This window comes from Sciurus vulgaris (assembly GCF_902686455.1).
Source record: "Sciurus vulgaris genome assembly, chromosome: 11".
Lineage (NCBI taxonomy): Eukaryota > Metazoa > Chordata > Mammalia > Rodentia > Sciuridae > Sciurus > Sciurus vulgaris.
The window spans coordinates 117762143-117780811 of record NC_136472.1 but is presented as its reverse complement, the minus strand read 5'-3'; the positions used below and the strand labels follow the sequence as shown (position 1 = coordinate 117780811).

Genomic DNA, 18669 nt, shown 5'->3' with positions numbered 1-18669 from the left:
CGAGGATCTCTGTACTTCTTTAATGCGTTCTGAAAACTTTGATTCATTTTCCAGATTTGAACCCAAAATAGCTTAAATACAACATGACTGGTGAACAGAAAGAAAGGATGGAAGGAGGTTAAGGAAGAAAGGAAAGGGGAGGCAGAGGGAGGGAAAAGAAGAAAGAGAAAAAGAAAGGACAAATAAGATGTTTTTAAAAATCCCCACACATTTTCTCTTTGGATTTTGTAGGTCAAAATTAGCAAAATGACTGGCAGTTTTCTCATTTCTGATGAGACTTGCTTTCATGTTTCTCTTGTACCTTCCTCTCCTGTGAGGTCCTATGCAGAAGGGAGAACCTAATGGGAGACAGAAGCCTCTTCTCATGCTGAGCAGAGGGTGTTGTGACAGAAATGCTTTCCAGCAGGCTGTGACCACCCTGTGTCCAACACAAGCTTCCTGAGCACAAGAACAAGCTGTTTTGTTTCCCTAAGGACTGTCCTCTTTGGCACAGGGCTCAACAACACTGTCACAAACAGTATGGTCATCGAGGGACAGAAACCTGCAAAGATGACTATGTTGAATGTGGGAAGTGAGACAATAAAAAGCCATGGATATGACCAAGTTCTTAGTTTTTCTGAAAAATGGAAAGGAGGAAATGTCTACCATATGTAAGGCGGTACCTGCTCCCCCAAATCACTTACTGAAGATATAGGTGACATGGTGGATTGAACAAAGGCATTGTTCTGTTTCCTCCCAACTCCCATTAAGATGAAAGTAAAGGAGTAAGATGATGTAAATCTACAAGGACAAGATAATGGGGGAGGAAATAAAAGTAGAAGAGAAATGACAAATGTTTGGCAGATGAGAGCAGGTAGAAAAGAGGTAACTGATTTGCCACAACACAGTGGACAAAACATCAGCACTAATGGCAACAAATCATTTCATTAAAGGGCTCAAGGCCTGGAAACTACATTGGTAAAGCAAAAGGTTAAACTGAGGCATGGGGCTTGGAGCTGCAGGATGAGGTAAAAATCTGTTTTGCAAAAAGAAATCAGATACCTAAATTTCCCCTGTACCCTCCGCAAGAGGTCCTGATTGATTCGTCATTCCCAGAGAAGGGGAGTTTAGGGAAACAAAGATTCAGAGGTATCAGACACAGCAAAGAGCAAGGAGAATGGCCAGTTTGTAAACAAAGTCAGTATCTGTGACCTCTTTGAGGCTGATCGGTTTGTCTCCTGGATATGACTCCCCTGACTCCATCACCCACCAGCTCAGAGAATGTTGACAGTCAATACCCCCTCCCGCTGACAGACAGGTGATTGTCTGGGAAGCAAAAGCAAAAGCTTCAAAGAAAAACCTACCTACATTGACATTTACACAATGAAAAGGTCTACCGAGAAGCACCGCCCCCCGCCGTGCAACAAGCCCTGTTCATTTCTGACATCACCAAACAGCTTTACAGAATCTCTCTACTAACATTCGAGTAAAGTAAGAGAGAAACAAATAGAAGCAGAGATAGTCAAGCAACCCATGATTAATACCTGAGAGACATAAGGGAGGACATATCCTTGAAGAATAGGATGTCATCTAAGAGCAACAGATAATAGCAACGACAATGATAACAATATTAATTGAAAATATTATGTATCAGGCATGCTTTAAAACTAACTTACTTCTCATAATCTACCTTAATCTTACTTAATGCCCATGAGTTGAGTACAGTTAATGCCCCCATTTTATACAGTAAACTCAAACATAACATAAAGAACTTGCCAGAGGTTATCCAACCAGAAAGGAATGTATCTGGTTTTGGAATCACCGATTTTGACAACTGTCTTCTAAGAGATCTCTTGAGAAAAACCTTGGAACAATTCAAGTATTCAATCCAACAACATAAGAGAAAAGACAAGAAAATTAGAGGATCAAGCCAGAGGTTCAACATCTGAGAGATAGGTGCATAAAGAAGAAGATAAAATGGTAGAAATTATTTTTAAACAGTACAATAACATTTCCTGACACTAAAATGAAATGAATCTTCCGATTAAATGGTTTCACAATTAAGATGGAAAGCAGGTGGAAAACAGGTAACTGATTTGGCCACAACACAGTGGCCAAAAAACCACCACCACCACCAACAAAAAAAAACCAACACCGAAACCCAACATAGTAAAAATTGATAAATTCAGAGGTGAACATAACATCCTAAAAACTTTGGGGGGAAATAAAGAAGGTCAAATTATTAAAGATTGGAATTAAAAATAGCATCAAACTTCCCAATAGGAATCCTGGAAGCTAAAATTCCAACACCTTCTGGAAGTTGAATGAAAATTATATCCAACCTAATATTCCATATCCAGCCAAATCACGAATCCAGTGTGAGACTTGGAAAATACATGAAATTGTAGCAACTGTTACCTGCAGGAGGGCAACTGAGGGTCAGAAGAGATTTACTTTTCACCGTATAGCATTTCGTTCTGCTTGAATGTTTACCATATGTTTTATTACATTATTTTTTTTTAATTTTTAAAACTTGTTAAAGGGATGCTAAAATTTACTAGATTGAAGAACCACTCATATTAAATAATAAAGTTCTTTGGTGATGTCTTGTCTCCCATACCCCTCTACAATAAGCATCAAGTATGCTGGGGCTGTGGAAAGGGAGATCAGCCAGAACTGGTTTGCTGCTTTCATGGAAATGCAAAGATCATCTGGAAGACGATCCCCTGGAAAGACAAATCTAAGACTCATAGTTAGATCATTTGAATAAATACATGAGTGAATGGATGAACAAATGAGCATGAAGCAACCATTTGAGTCATTGGGTGTGGGTGAGTGACAGGAAGAAAGTAAAGTTAGAGGAAATTACTTGACATTACAAATCCTCCCTTGCTAAGACTTGACATTTTCTGCAGGAATATATGTACTGGAAATAGGGAGCCAAATTGCAATGCTGAATCTATTTTTGCCACCTTCATTTGAGAAGCCGAAGTCTGGTTTAGCCCATTTATCTGCATGCTGTCATTAAGGGGCATACAGATCAAGGTCCAGATTTTAATCAACATTATCTGTCTCTGGGAGAAAAGGAGCTCTGAGATTTTCCTTGTGAGGTATGAGTTAAGTCTGATTATAGTTCTGCTCACACATTTGATGTAAGAAGTATATTAAAGCTTACTGTAGTCTTTAGGAATTTAATACACTAGTGATTTTCAGGGCATTTTAGAAGACTTGTTAAATTAATGGTATGATACATTTGGTCAGCTTTTCATGAACCATATTAGTAAGAATATATTCTGAACATTTCTTCCAAATGATCATAAGCTAGTAACTTTAGTCTCTTGGAGAAATACTAGCACATTCTTTAATGTTGAACACTAATGCTGTATGGGGAATTACTGTCTTTCACATTTTACCTGCTATAAGCTTTGAAGATAATTTTGGGTTTTTCCTCCCGAGATCAGGATGGCAGAACTTTTGTAAAAATTTCCCCATGATATATTCCAGGAAAATATATTACCAGAGTGACATGAATAACGTTATAGTTTACATACTATGTAGAGCACAGGTCTCAAGTCACCCTGTTAAGTATTGAAATTTTGGTTCTATCAAGTATTTGCTCTTAGATATTACCAGATTACTTAGCCTCTCTGAGTCTTAGGTTTTGCTGTATATAAGAAGGCAAAATTCTGCCTCATAGGGTTGTTCTGGTGAAATAAAATTATATATGTGTATATGTGTCCATCTCTGAAATTATTAAATGGAAACAAAGTTGACTTTCCCAATTAGAATCCTAAAATAATAGCGTCAAAATCAGCAATAGTAGTGGTGCTGTTTGTGCTGTTATACAACTGGAAAGGAATGTATCAAATTGGTACTGTCATTTTGATCCAGCTGGAGGTGATTTTCCTATGAGTAGAAAAAACAGTGCCCTTGATTCTTTTTATTTTTTTCATGCCTCTTCCATCCCTCCCTAAAAAGAGTGACTGAAAAGGCAGAAGAGACAAATGTCAAACCAGTCATCTTCCCTTTGTTATTAGCTGTGATAGGTAGAAAGGAGAGGATAAAGACATTATCAATGGATTTCAGTTATCAACATAGTCTAAATTTGTCATTGTCATGGATCACTAAAAATTGACTATTGCCCCCTCAGTAGTAAGTCTATTTTTAAATTTTCTCTTCCGTTCAAATCTCTGGCAAAAGTAATGAAAGATTTAGATTTAGAAAGTGCCTTAGCATTTGGAATGAGACCAAGGCTATAAATAGATATGTCAATGAAATAGGTTAGGGTAGATCTAGTTCTCTGAAGCCTCAGAATCAAAGGTACACATTCTTTCTGATCTGTGCACAGCACTGGCATGCATACAGAGGTCTCTGTACAGGGTGTTATGTGTGTGTTCCTGCATACGTAAGCAGGAATACCTGCATGGAACATATATAAGCATACTGCTCAGGGAAGAATTCCAAGGTTGCTTTACTTTTTTAAAGGTCTGCCTTTGTAGAAAGGCATCCTTCCCCTGAAAATTATTACTGGAAAAATCAGGATAAAGCCTTGTGCCCAGAGAGTGAACCCCCAGCCTATAAGACGGTGGCAAAGTTTACATACTGACTGTCTGATATGATTGACCTTTCTCTTTCCCACCACCAGACTTTGAGAACTTCTCAGGATGAAGGGACCACAGTGATTTTCCAATCAGCCTGCAATGAGGTCAGCTTGGCCACTGGCTTGCTCAGCAGACAAAATGTCATTCATAGTCTGTGAAATGTCATCAGCTATCACTTATAGCTGCTAAAATTCCAACCTGTTCTTCAGGCCCTAGACTCAGTATTTCCTCTTCTATGGAGCCATTCTGATCACCCTAGTGATCTTCCTCCTTGATTCCCAGAGAACTCTTTGATCTTTGATCTTTGATCTTGCACTGGGTTTGGTGGGTGCTTGTTTTGTCTCTTTATTAGACCATGGCCTCTTCATAGACAAAAGACAATGTCATTCATCTTTGTATTCCCAGTAGCACCTCATATGGTAACAGGAGAGCCACTTGTGCTTGTTGAACCCATGTGCACTCCTGGATACTCCCCTCTGGATATCAATGTCGGAAGCACTGGAAAAAAGGTGTTAGGTTAAAGGAAATGTTGGGGAAATCAGTATCCTTGAATATATTATGATACAAAGTAACAAAAAATTGGATACTAACAGGCCTGTCAAGATCTTGGAACAGTTTTGCTGTGATTTCGGATTCACAATGAAGATAAGAGAACATGAACAACTTGGTATGTTCCAGCAGACTAGTTTTAATAGAAAGTTGACCAGAAGACGAGACAGTGACCTAGATTACTTTCTGAGAGACTACCCCAGTTTGAGATTCTAGATTACATATAGTGAGAACAGTCCAGAATTTTATAATTCAGGATAAAATACTGGCCTACAATAAAGACCAAACTTTAATATTTAAAGGACCTTAACAGTTCTTTTACTAATTCCTTAGTTTCTCAACTATCTGGGACAGAATTTTGTCCCTTCCCTTTTTGCCTGTTCTTATCATCTGCCTAGAGATAATACTTCACACCATCTGAGTAATTGTTTATTTTTCATAACAAATTCGACAATTAATTTTTGTTCAAATAACTTTTTAAGGTTTTTGATCTTAGACAAAGAAAATATCTGTTTCAGCTGAAAAGGGGTAAAACAGTGACCCTAAGTCATTAAAAGTTATTAAAGTAGTGTATGTTTCTATTTCCTGGATAAGGTTCCTCCCAAACACCTGATAATATTTCCTAAGATTTCCATTTTTTCCATGGGTCCTTGAAAATGAACTGCAGATAGCTGGAAACTTCATATATAATGGTAAGTGGCAGCAAAATGATTATTGAACTTAAATCCACAAAGGTGTACAATTCTTTGTCAATTATAATCCTTGTTATGGATCGCATGGTGAGGCATTGGTTAATCCTCCCTGAGTACATTCTGCCCTCTTGTGGATTAAAATATGCACAGGAAAGAAATGCTACAGTTGCCTGGGCTAGTTTCTTTTAGTTCTTTCAAGGAGCCCTTCAACAATCCTTGAAAGTCATGTGAACAATGAAAGGACCCTTTGTATACATTGTGTAAAAGCTCAAAGACACTGACAAAACATGTTGAAAGATAATAATTTACATTTGTATTTCCTGCATTGCACCACATTCAACTACAACAGTACCTTTGAATATACCAGGAACTCAATAAATATTTCGCAGTGAGAAAACATTTTGAGTATTCATTCAACATCCATATATAAGTATCCTCTTCCTTGATGTACCCCTACACGAATGACTCACTGGATAACAGCTCATTCTCCCCTCAAGCAGGACTGTTACCGCGTCTATCAACATAGTAATCCCAGACTGGAAATGCAGCAGCTCGGGAAGTAGATGACTTGCCTCGCATGTGCAAGGCCCTAGGTTTGACCCCCCAGCACTGAAAAACAATCAAACAAACAAAACCAACCAGAACAACAACAAAAACACATTGGGCCAAAATAGCATAAGTCTTTTGTAAGAAAATCACATAATTTCAGAACTGAAAAGAAGTGTTGGAGATCTCCCAGTTTATCATTTTATGGTTGAATCTGTTATGCCATCTGGGTCCAATTCTATCCTAAGGAACAAAACTCAATAAGCTTTTTACTTGTTTTATAACCTTTTAAATTTTACAAAGCAGCTACCACATTGACCTTTAGTCTTCCACCCTCCTAATTAATTCACCTATAATTAAGTCAACAATCCTATTATGACATGTTTTTCATACTTCACCATTTCCTGGTAACGATCTGAATGCCAACTTTGTTAATGTCTCTTACAGTTTTTAGCCTCTAGAACTGAACACGTGCTGTGGATATGCTAGCATATCTTTTATGAAGTACAATGGGGCTGTTACTTCCCATATTTAGAACATCAGCCCTCCATGAATGCAGCTCCAGACCGGATCAGCACCTTCAGCAGCCGCATCAACTAGCAGTCAATAAAATTCTTGTAGTCTCCACATCCCCCAGGTTGCTCCTTCCATATACTTGTGTTTAGCTATAACTTTTAACATTCGTCTCCATAAATTTGTTCTTTGGCTCACAATTACAGCTAGCAAGATAATTATATATTTCAAGTGTTTCCAATAAGATTAGCTCTGCTACCTAGCTCTGTGCATCGACATTTAATAAAAATGATCTGTTTTGAACCTGTAATTTCAACGTAAAGACAAAGACCTTTGGCATGGGAAAGAAAATGGAATCAAACTTTGGAGGTGGTGTTTATCTCCACAGTGCCTCCCATTGACCATGTGGCCTCAGTTGCGTGGCCTTCGTTTTAAATTAATGCCTTGATTTAACAATAAATTAATTGTAAAGTATCATTAACAAGCTTTCCAAGAGTTTGAGGAAGGAAGAGAAACTGTTATCATCTTTGTATTCACCATTTACACCTGATAGGTGAAGAGCCTGGCTTTCTCAGTCTCTTGATCTATAAAATGAGAGAGGTCAATGAGAAAACTTCCAAGGTCCCTTTTATTTTTCTGGGTAATGTGTTTGATGAGTTTTATTCTCCTGGGACTTTCTCGAGTATTCTGTATAAAGCAAAACACAGGAAACTCTCTTCCTATTCAGGAAAGTGAACTCTACCAGGTCCATTGAAAATAGAATTACCACTGAGTGGAAGGAGAGATTTTCACACTTTAATTGCTGTTAGAGGATGCTCTGCTGTATGTGACATTGGGTGTTTGGAACAGCTCCTACATCTGCCATCGGGGAACCCACCATGGTCACTAATTTTGCTACTTGGTCCACACAGCCTAGTAAACAACAACTCAAATCTAAAAAATGAACTCACCCATTCCCAAACTCTGCACTAAGCACTGTGGCTTCTCCTGAATGGAGCCAGGCCCCGGCGGGTGGGGGTGGGTGCGGTGCCTGTACTGCTGATGGCAATATTGTAGGAGCCCTTCTTTGGGGAGAAAAAACATGAAGAATTAGGGTATGTCGTGCCCTCTCAGCATCCAGTAAGTATTGGAGAAGTGGAAGAATTCTCTGTTAGGGAAATAAGAGAGAAATAGATTCTTTAAAGGCAGTATCTTAGTTTCTACCAAAAAGTACCCCTGCCTCATCTCTTTGAAGGAGGTCTTGAAGGCTCAAGAGAATCTTTAATTAAATGTTACACTCTAAACTTTCCAAGAGTAAAACCTTAAACTAATCTTAACTGAATGTAAGCAATGATCATCTGAGAAAAAGTCCCTTTTTTTAGCAGGTATGAGCAGGAGAGGGAGCTCATTTTGTGGGGAGCCTCCTATGTGCTATTTCTGTGCTAGGTGCTTTTACCTCAGTGGCTTGCTGAATTCCCATTTTGCAGATGAAAACACTAAGGCTCAGAGAAGATAATTCTCCCAAGTTTCTTGGTAAGTGCCCTAGTTGCATGCAAAAGTCCCACTGAGGGAAAGCCTGCAGCTTCTGAGAAGGCATTTTGCAGGTACACCTGGAGGCAATCCTCGACACTGCCCTCTTCCTGCCGTAAACAAAAACAAAATTACAACAAAACTCCCAGATGCCCAGTGAAGACACTTCCTTTACTTGCCAGTCTGCCACTAACTAGCTGTGCAACTTGACATTTCAATCATCTGGGCAAGAATTTCCTGGCAAGTTAAATTGATTATCTCTAAGGTCTTTTTAAACAAAGATGACTTTTGCAGTGCCCAAGGAATCCTAGGCTCATTACTGGTGGTCAGACTGTCCCTTCCCTCTCACCCACTAGATGGCAGACACATGCCAAGCATTTCCTTGAATGCGGCTAAGCCCTGGAGAGTTAAACACGGAGGCCAGGCCCCTGTTTATTTAGGCTATGAACAGGATACCTGTGGATTTTGAAAAAGACTATAGAAGGATCATAGAAATCTGCAGAGATCCTGGTGGCATCTTAAGTGTCTAGAGAGCTGAGGTTCAGGAAGAACTAGAGATTCACAAGCTCTGGTTGAGGTGCCTGCTTTGATAAAATCATTTGTATTCACTGAAGAGCCATTGCTGTATTTAATTCTGGATATGGTATAAATAGAACCTGGCACTCTGTCAAAGCACACCACCCACCACTATGTTCCAGTTCTTTGGGGACATCAACCAAATATGAGCCTTTGATTCCCTCTAGTGGCCCAACTCAGCAAGTTTCATAGCTGATTTTTTGCATTTTCTTATTCAGTGTATAGTAAGTACCTACTGTATGCACTAAATTGGCACTAGGTTCTCTACTTTGCCCAGGGTATACAGCAGTGATTTCATTTGAGCATTGTTGTGTTTGGTAGAGGTAGAAGTAGGGGCTCCTTCTTACAAGCTTACCTTAGTATAATGCAAACTGTCACATTTCTCAGCTGCCCTGTAGCTTCTTTATGGGGACTGGAGGAGGATGTGTTATTCTGTGGATTATTTCTGCTTTTAATGGGTTTTTAGGACCTGGGACTAACTCTTTAACCCTGTGTCTTAGTTTGCTTGTTGGTAAAACAGTTGTGTGGGTTAGATTCAAATCAATTCAACAAATATTTATTGAATACCTGCAGTGTGTTCAAACCTATAGGATAAAACTCAAAGTGAAAATATCCTATTAGTTGATAGGAAAATTGTTCTGATATAGGCAGTAAAAGGAAATTGAACATATTATTTCCATATCAATTGCGCTACATAAAATCATCCAAATATGAGGCCAACATACCAAATTCCACTTATAGTCCTGCATTTTGCTTTACATTTGCTCCAACAGAACTCAATGTTTGGGATATGCATGATAAAAGGTGACTCAAAACTAAAGTTGGGATCATTCTGCCTAATCTGAGAAAGTTGGAAACCAAGGAGAGGCTGAGTGTTATTATAGGCAGCCCCTGAATCAAATAGAATAGTAGAAATAAGGCTGAACTATTCTTTGCAAAATAGGCAGCAAAATTTGGGTGGAATAGTCACCAATTATTTCCAAATAACCAATCGTTGGTCAATAGGTAGTATGTACAATACTTACCCCCCCACACCCCGTTTCCTTCTCTGGGATTTTGACCCACAGGATAGGGAAAAACTATTCAACTGAAGAATTAATTGAAGCATTTGACCTGTAGGAATAAATTTTTAATTGATCCAGTGTTTTGTTACATCAGTTAATTAGTCTTTAATGCTGCAGATTTAAGTGAACAATGCCAGAGCCTTACTTAGCCAGGTAATAAAAGAGATAAATAGAAAAGAGGAGAGAAGATGAATTTGGAGTCTCTTAGTTCCGGTTGCTATAACCAAGTACCAGTGATGGGTAATTTATAAATAACAGAAATTTATTTCTCGCAGTTCTTGGTCATCTAAGACCAAGGTACTAGGGGACTAGGATATAACTCATACATAGAGTTATTGCCTAGAATGTGCAAGGCTCTGCATTTGATCCCCGGCACCACACACACACACACACACACACACACACACACACAAATCAAGGTGCTGGTAAACATAATGTCTGATGAAGGCTTTCTCACTCATAGACTGCCATCTTGTTTCTGTGTCCTCACATGGTGAAAGGGCCCATGAAACTCTCTGGGTTTTCTTTTTTTTTTTTTTAAATTTTTTATTGTAAACAAATGAGATACATGTTGTTTCTGTTTGTACATGGAGTAACAGCATACCATTTGCGTAGTCATACATTTACACAGGGTAATGAGGTTTGATTCATTCTATTATTTTTTCCTTCACCCCACCCCTCCCACCCCTCTTTTCCTTCTATACAGTCCCTCTTTCCTCCATTCTTGCCCCCTCCCACCCCCCATTATGTGCCATCATCCGCTTATCAGTGAGATCATTCCTCTTTTGGATTTTTGAGATTGGCTTATCTCACTTAGCATGATATTCTTCAATTTCATCCATTTGCCTGCAAATGCCATAATTTTATTATTCTTTATAGCTGAGTAATATTCCATTGTATATATACCACAGTTTCTTTATCCATTCATCAATTGAAGGACATCTAGGTTGGTTCCACAGTCTGGCGATTGTGAATTGAGCAGCTATGAACATTGATGTGGCTATATCTCTGTAGGGTGCTGATTTTAAGTCCTTTGGGTATAGGCCAAGGAGTGGCATAGCAGGGTCAAGTGGTGGGTCCATTCCAAGTTTTCTAAGGAATCTCCACACTGCTTTCCAGAGTGGCTGCACTAATTTACAGCCCTACCAGCAATGTATGAGTGTACCTTTTTCCCCACATCCTCTCCAACACCTATTGTTGCTTGTGTTCTTGATAATCGCCATTCTAATTGGGGTGAGATGGAATCTTAGTGTAGTTTTGATTTGCATTTCCTTATTACTAAAGATGGTGAACATTTTTTCATATGTTTGTTGATTGCTTGTAGATCTTCTGTGAAGTGTCTGTTCATATCCTTAGCCCATTTGTTGATTGGGTTATTTGTATTCTTCGTGTAGAGTTTTTTGAGTTCTTTATAGATTCTGGAAATTAGTGCTCTATCTGAAGTATGAGTGGCAAAAATATTCTCCCACTCTGTAGGCTCTCTCATCGCATTGCTGATAGTTTCCTTTGCTGAGAGAAAGCTATTTAGTTTGAATCTATCCCAGTTATTGATTCTTGCTTTTATTTCTTGTGCTATGGGAGTTCTGTTAAGAAAGTCTGATCCTAAGCCAACAGGTGAAGATTTGGACCTACTTTTTCTTCTATAAGATGCAAGGTCTCTGATCTGATTTCGAGGTCCTTGATCCATTTTTAGTTGAGTTTTGTGCAGGGTGAGAGATAGGAGTTTAGTTTCATTCTGTTGCATATGGATTTCCAGTTTTCCCAGCACCATTTATTGAAGGGGCTATCTTTTCTCCATTGCATATTTTTGGCACCTTTGTCTAGTGTGAGAAAATTGTATTTATTTGGGTTTGTGTCCGTGTCCTCTATTCTGTGCCATTGATCTACCTGTCTATTTTGGTGCCAATACCATGCCATTTTTGTTACTATTGACAATAATTGCATTCTAAAAGTCTCCACCCTCATAGCCTAATCACCTCCCAAATGCCCCATCTTCAAATACCATCAATTGGGGGTTAAGGTTCAACACAGGCATTTGGGTGAGGACATAAACATTGAGTCTATAGCCAAGTCTTAGGTTGCTTATAGGAAACCACTGCTGGAAAAAGATGAAAGAGGAGAGGGGGAGAGAGAGAGAGAGAGAGAGAGAGAGAGAGAGAGAGGGAGGGAGGGAGGGAGGGAGGGAGGGAGGAAAGTGGAATTGACTTCCTATTGGCCAACATGATGTTGTATGAATAGAGAATCCAGGATCCAAATGGGGTAACTTGAAGTTTTATATGGATAGAAAGATTTGTCTCATATTTTGAAATCATATGACATGATACTAGAAAGAATGGAAAATAGAAGTTGGAGAAACAAAACAACATGTCACTAAGGGAAACAGAACTCTCTGTAAAAGCTGTTTTGTTCCTGGAGGCATTCTTGTAGTACAAAGCAGTCTGAGAGCGTAAGCTGTCATTAGTAAGAGTCTAAGGAGTGGCCTGGAAATCTAGCATGGTGTTGGAGCCTGGGTGATGCAACTTGCTCTAAGTAACAGGGTGGGCCCTATTCAGAGAAACTGCATGGGTTTCTGCAGTACAGGGAGAGGGGCTATGGCCAGGGAAAGTGCTCAGGTGGCCTCAAGGACAGTTCTGCCTAGATATTGCAATGAACTTAAACCCAGACTCAGTGTCTTCCCTCCCCACTTCATCCCAAAATAAACGCAGCATCGTGCTCTTAGCTTTCCTAGTACTACTAATGCAATCCTACCAGTCACACAAGCTTGAAAACAATGTTTTCAAATCCTTTTTTTTTCATCTTCTTAACTCTAGTTGCTCTGTTCCATAGTGTTGACGTCCACGTTACTTCTCAGATCTGTCCTTTATTTTTTACCACCTTTACCACCTATCTCTCAACTGAAAAAACAATGAATAGCTTTTTCACAAAAGCATGTCTCAGTATCTCCGCTTTCACTGTGTGCTCTTACATACAGCTCCTAAGTCTACCTCAAGCAAAGTCAGGAATTATGTCCCTATGCCCATTGTGGCAGGCAAGGCCTTTTATCACATAAACTGCCCCATCACCTTTCCAGTTTTTTGTTACTGCTTTTCACAGTTATTCTTCACATCAGCCAAGCTAAACTATTTATTACCATTACTGATATCCTCCTTCTCAATCTGCCTCTATTACCATAATTTTCCCTCCCCGCATCTCAACACCTTTTCTTATGCTTTATTCTTATTTAGGTGAATTTAATTTACCAACGCCCATGTCAATATACCACCTTTCTGTGTTATTTATATATTTACTTATGTATTTATTTATTTTGGTACCAGGGCTTGAACCCAGGGGCACTTAACCACTGAGCCATATCCCCAGCCCTTTTGTATATTTTATTTAGAGACATGTTTTCACTAAGTCGCTTGGGACCTTGCTAAATTGCTGAGGCAGGCTTTGAACTTGCAATCCTCTTGCCTCAGCCACCCAAGCCCTTGGGATTACAGAGGTGCACCACCACACCGGGCCTTTTTTGTGTTTTTTGAGACTGTGTCTCACTATGTTGCTCAGGCTAGTCTCAAATTTCTGAGCTCAAGTGATCCTCCTACCTCTTGAGTATCTTGAGGATAGGATTATAGACATAGGCCACCATGCCCTGATGAAATACCACCTTCTTTTTTTTTTTTTTTTTTTGGTGGGGTAGGGTTATCAGGGGTTGAACTCAGGGTTTTGTATTTTATTTAGAGATGAGGTCTCACTGAGTTGCTTAGTGCCTCACCATTTCTGAGGCTGGTTTTGAACTTGGGATCCTCCTGTCTCAGCCTACAGAGGTATGCACCACGGCACCTGGCATCGCCTTCTTAGTAATATAATCAGTTACTTTGCATTTAGAGACACCAAGTGCTAAACACCACATTGGGTGACTTGCATACAGTATTTCTAATATTTACAAAACCCTTGAAAGAGCTAAGTTTTTCTTAAATCCTATAGTCAAATGCCTATATTTTTTTTCTTCTCTAAATTTGCATAGTTCTTTGATCATGAATAATTTCCCTTTAGATTACAATATTTGTTTAGTTGTCTTTTAAAAAATGTTTTATTTGTTCTAATTTGTTGTATATGACAGTAGGATGCATTTATACATTTTGATAGATCATATAAATGGAGTGTAATTTCTCATTTTTCTGATTATACATGTTGTAGGATCATATCGGTCATGCAATCCTATATGTACATAAGGTAATAATGTCTGTTTCACTCTACTATCCTTCTACTCCCATATCCCTTCCCTTCCCTTCGCTCCCCTCTACCTAATATAAAGTAACTCTATTCTTTCCTATCCCTCCACCCTATTTCAAATTAGCATCTGCCTATCGAAGAAAACATTCCGCCTTTGGTTTTTTTGGGTTTGGCTTATTTTTCTTAGCATGATATTCTCTAACTCCATCCATTTACCAGCAAATACCTTAATTTCATTCTTCTTTAAAGTTGAGTAATATTCCATCATATATATATGTATATATACACACACATACCACATTTTCTTTATCCATTGATCTGTTAAAGGGCACCTAGGTTGGTTCTATATTGTAGCTATTGTAGGTTGAGCTGCTATAAACATTGATGTGGCTGCATCACTGTAGTATGCTGATTTTAATCTCTAGGATATATAAAGAACTCAAAAATTTTAACACCAAAAAAAAAAATAACCCAATCAGTAAATGGGCTAAGGAACTGAACAGACACTTCACAGAAGAAGATATACAATTGATCAACAAATATATTCTCTAGCAATTAGAGAAATGCAAATCAAAACTACTTTAAGATTTCATCTCATTCCAATCAGAATGGCATTTATCAAAAATACAAGCAACAATAAACGCTGGTGAGGATGGGGGGAAAAGGTACACTCATGCATTGCTGGTGGGGATGCAAACTGGTGCAACCATTATGGAAAGGAGTATGGAGATTCCTCAGAAAAACCTGGAAACAAAATAAAATAAATAAATAAATAAAAGAACTGGTAATGTAGCTCAGTGGCAGAGTACTTGCTTAGCACGTGTGAGGCCCTAGGTTCCATTCCCAGAACTGCAAACAAAACAACAAAAAACCCAACCAAAAAACCTCCGTAAGGGAGACGAGCACTAGAAGAATGTAATTCAGGGAGGTTAAATAATATCAGCAGAGAAGCACTTGCCTAACTTATGTCAGACTCTGGGTTTGATCCCCAACATCACCAAAAAAAAAAAAAAAAAAAAATAGATGAATTCCATTAAAAGAGGATTCAGTATGAGATAACAGGACATCCAGTATTTCTCATCTAGGATTTTCTCAAACCCTTGACCTGCACCTTGCAGAAAGGAATATCCAATAATTACTTTGTTGTGATATTTGCTCCCCATGCATTGCCATCCAGTTTCTGCATTACTCATTAAAGATTTCCCTTTTCCAGTTTCCTACTATGTTGGAACCTTGGGAACTCACACTGAGATCAAGAGAGTGGCAGAGGAAAAGGTCACTTTGCCCTGCCACCATCAACTGGGGCTTCCAGAAAAAGACACGCTAGATATTGAATGGCTGCTCACTGATAATGAAGGAAACCAAAAAGTGGTAAGTATACACCTAGCTAGAGTCTGCTCTCTCCCTTGTCCCCCTACTTCAGTCTCAATGTCTTTTTCACTGGGCCTGAAAGAGCTTGAATCACTTTTTCATTTCACTTATAGATGAAAGGGTGTTTGGGTTGTGAGCATAGGAGATTTATATGTTCCTAGGGCAAGCCAAAACTATTAGTCATCTGGCATTTGCCTGGGGAGGGAATCTGCACTATTAGCATCTTTGCCTAAGAAGGGAACTAAGATGTGCCAGCGTGATCCCTTACTTGAATGGGCAGAACCCGAAGCCTACAACTCTTGGGAGGCCTGCTCCTCTTCCTCCTCTTGAACCACTTTCATCTGTCTATGCCTCGGCTTCACACATGGTCATGATTTATGGGCTCCAAAGATTATGTAATATGACAAATAACATGCAATGCAGGACATGTTTGAAAATGATGCCCACATATATAACTGGCCAGCAAGAGAACTGATATTGGTTCTGGAGCTGGAAAATAAAGGAGCAGGCCCTGGGTTTTTGGTACTCAGTTTGGATAGGACCATAAAGGACCTCTGGTTTCCCATACCTGTGGAGTTTCCCAAAGTGCTCGGAGGATCCACTGGGCTGCCTGTAATTAGAGAATGATAACTAAGTAAGCTACCACTGTTACTCTTCTGCCTTGTCTCCAACACAGTCACAGCAATTTTCTTCACTGAGGTTTCTACCATAACTACTATCTCACCTGTTACTTTTTAGTTTAGTGTTTTTTTTTTTTTTTTTGTACCAGGGATTGAACCCAGGGGTGCTTTACCACTGAGCCGCATCCCCAGCCCTTTTAAAATATTTTATTCAGAAACAGGGTCTTGCTGAGTTTCTTAGGGCCTCCCTAGGTTGCTGAGGCTAGATTTGAACTCGCAATCCTCCTGTCTCGGCCTACTGAGCTATTGGGATTACATGCACTCTGAGTTTTTGTTGTTATTGTTTTTGTTGAAAGTGTATATTTTGTTTAGAAGTTTGTGATTTTAAAGAATCTGTGTTATGGTTTGGATGTAAGTTGTCCCCCAAAAGCTCTTGTGTTAATGCAGGAATGTTCTGAGGTGAAATGCTTAGTTTGTGAGAGCGTAACCTAATCAGCCTATACTGGTTTGAATGGACTGACTGGGTGGTAACTGTAGGCAGGCGGGGCATGGCTAGATGAAGTGAGTCACTGGAGGTGTGCCCTCCTCCCATGTACACTTTCCCTCTTTTTCTTCTTCCTGGATGCCATGAGTTGAGTGGCTTTCCTGCACCATGCCCTTCCTCCATAATATTCTGCCTCATCTTAGGCCCAGAGCAAGGCAATTGTCCCACCATGGACTGAACCTCTGAAACTGTGAGCCAAAATAAACTTTTCCTCCTCTAAGTGTCCTTGTTGGGTATTTTGGTCACAGCATTAAAAAGCTGATTTAGGGAAACTGATTTTAGACTTTTCTTCTTTTTTTCAGATCTTTGCTTATTTTCCTTGTAAAAAATAGAAGTTTTCCTTTCCTATTCTGTATCTGTACTACTCATTTCATACTATGGTTTATGCTAGGAGAAGCTAAGGTTTTCACTAAAAATTAATTTCAGGACCACTGCTGGAGTTTAATATGCTTAAATAGCTGTCTACCTCACCTTGTTATTTTGATCCTGATTGTCATTTTGTTCTCATCATGCATCATCTTGAGATGATCTGTACTCTGTAGAGCAAGGTCACCTTAACCTGAACATGTTTATTCCAACAACTTCTTGGTCAATCCTAGACATGATATTCTCAGTTCTGAATGAAGTAAATAAGAACCATGTTCCTATAGTAAAAATCCAAGAACCTGGTAAATCCCTTTTGACCATACTTGAGTGAAGTTCCTGACTAGGCCTGATTTTGGACTTCCTCTTCTGTCCTTATAAAATCCATTTTGAGCAAGAATCCTGCCAAGTCAGTTCAGTGAAAATTTCTCATCCTTGTTGCCTGACCACCTTCAACATCTTATCACCTGGCCTGCCTTCAACAATAATCCTTTTAAGTGTTGAGTCAAAGACTTCCTTATTCCTAATGTTTCTTCTTAATACTTTTCCATCCATTGACCTCTACCCTGTCCCTTGGGTAAACCACACTTGTCCATTTTGGAGTCAGAGTTGAGCCCAATCTTTCTCCCCATTCTAAGATCCCATTGTAGTGGTCCCTATACCTATTGCCATTTCCCCCTCCCCTTGAATGAAGTCTGACTTATCATCTTTAACAAGAATCACTGAATAGTTTCCTCTTTAGCAACTCTACACATCTAACTTTCACCTAGGTTTTTTTCATTTGCCAAAATAAAAAAATAAAAAGACTTGCTTGGTTATATATCCAACTTCGCAAGACCCTGTGTTCAAAAAATAAAAAAGACTGGGAATGTAGCTCAGTGGTAAAGTACCTCTAGGTTCAATTCCCAGTACCAAATAATAATAATTATTATTATTTCAAAGGGAGGGAGGATGGAAGAATGGATGAAAGAAAGGAGGGCAGGAAGGAGGGATATTAGCTACATGCCAGATACAAATCTGTTTAGCATGTTTTATCTTTTTTGATTTAATCCTCATGACGAGGATTATCAGGCCCATTTTACAAATAAGGAGCTGAGCCAGAGATGGTGGTAGGAACACATACCTGTAATCCCAACAAATTGGTAGGCTGAGGCAGAAGGATCACAAGTTCAAGGTTAGCCTCAGCAACTTAGCAAGACTTAGCAATTTAGCAAAACTCTCAAAATAAAAGAAAAAAGAACTGGGTAAATCTTAGTGGGCTCAATCCCCAGTCTAAGAACAAAATAAAAACCAAAAACAAATAAGGAACTGAATCATGTTTGTGCGCATGAACACACACATACTAACACAAATACAAAGTGAGCAAATTGCCTAAGGTCACCTATTTGCATGTTTAAATTGGGCGCTCTGACATTAGTGTCTGGGTTGTTAACCACTACCTATATTATTTTTAAATAATTTGAAAGCAAAATATGTCATGTGGAAAATAAGTAGAATATAGGTAGGAAATTTTTCTAGACAGAACTA

At 39.0% G+C, this 18669-nt stretch overlaps 1 protein-coding gene across 1 annotated transcript in view; it reads left to right on the top strand.

The window, feature by feature from the left end:
• CLMP (CXADR like cell adhesion molecule) overlaps positions 1–18669 on the top strand; it is a 93982-nt gene that overhangs the window by 56831 nt on the left and 18482 nt on the right. The window contains exon 3 of the mRNA XM_079104517.1: positions 15458–15615. Coding sequence (XP_078960643.1) covers positions 15458–15615 — 158 coding nt within the window. The remainder of the gene's footprint in view (positions 1–15457; positions 15616–18669) is intronic.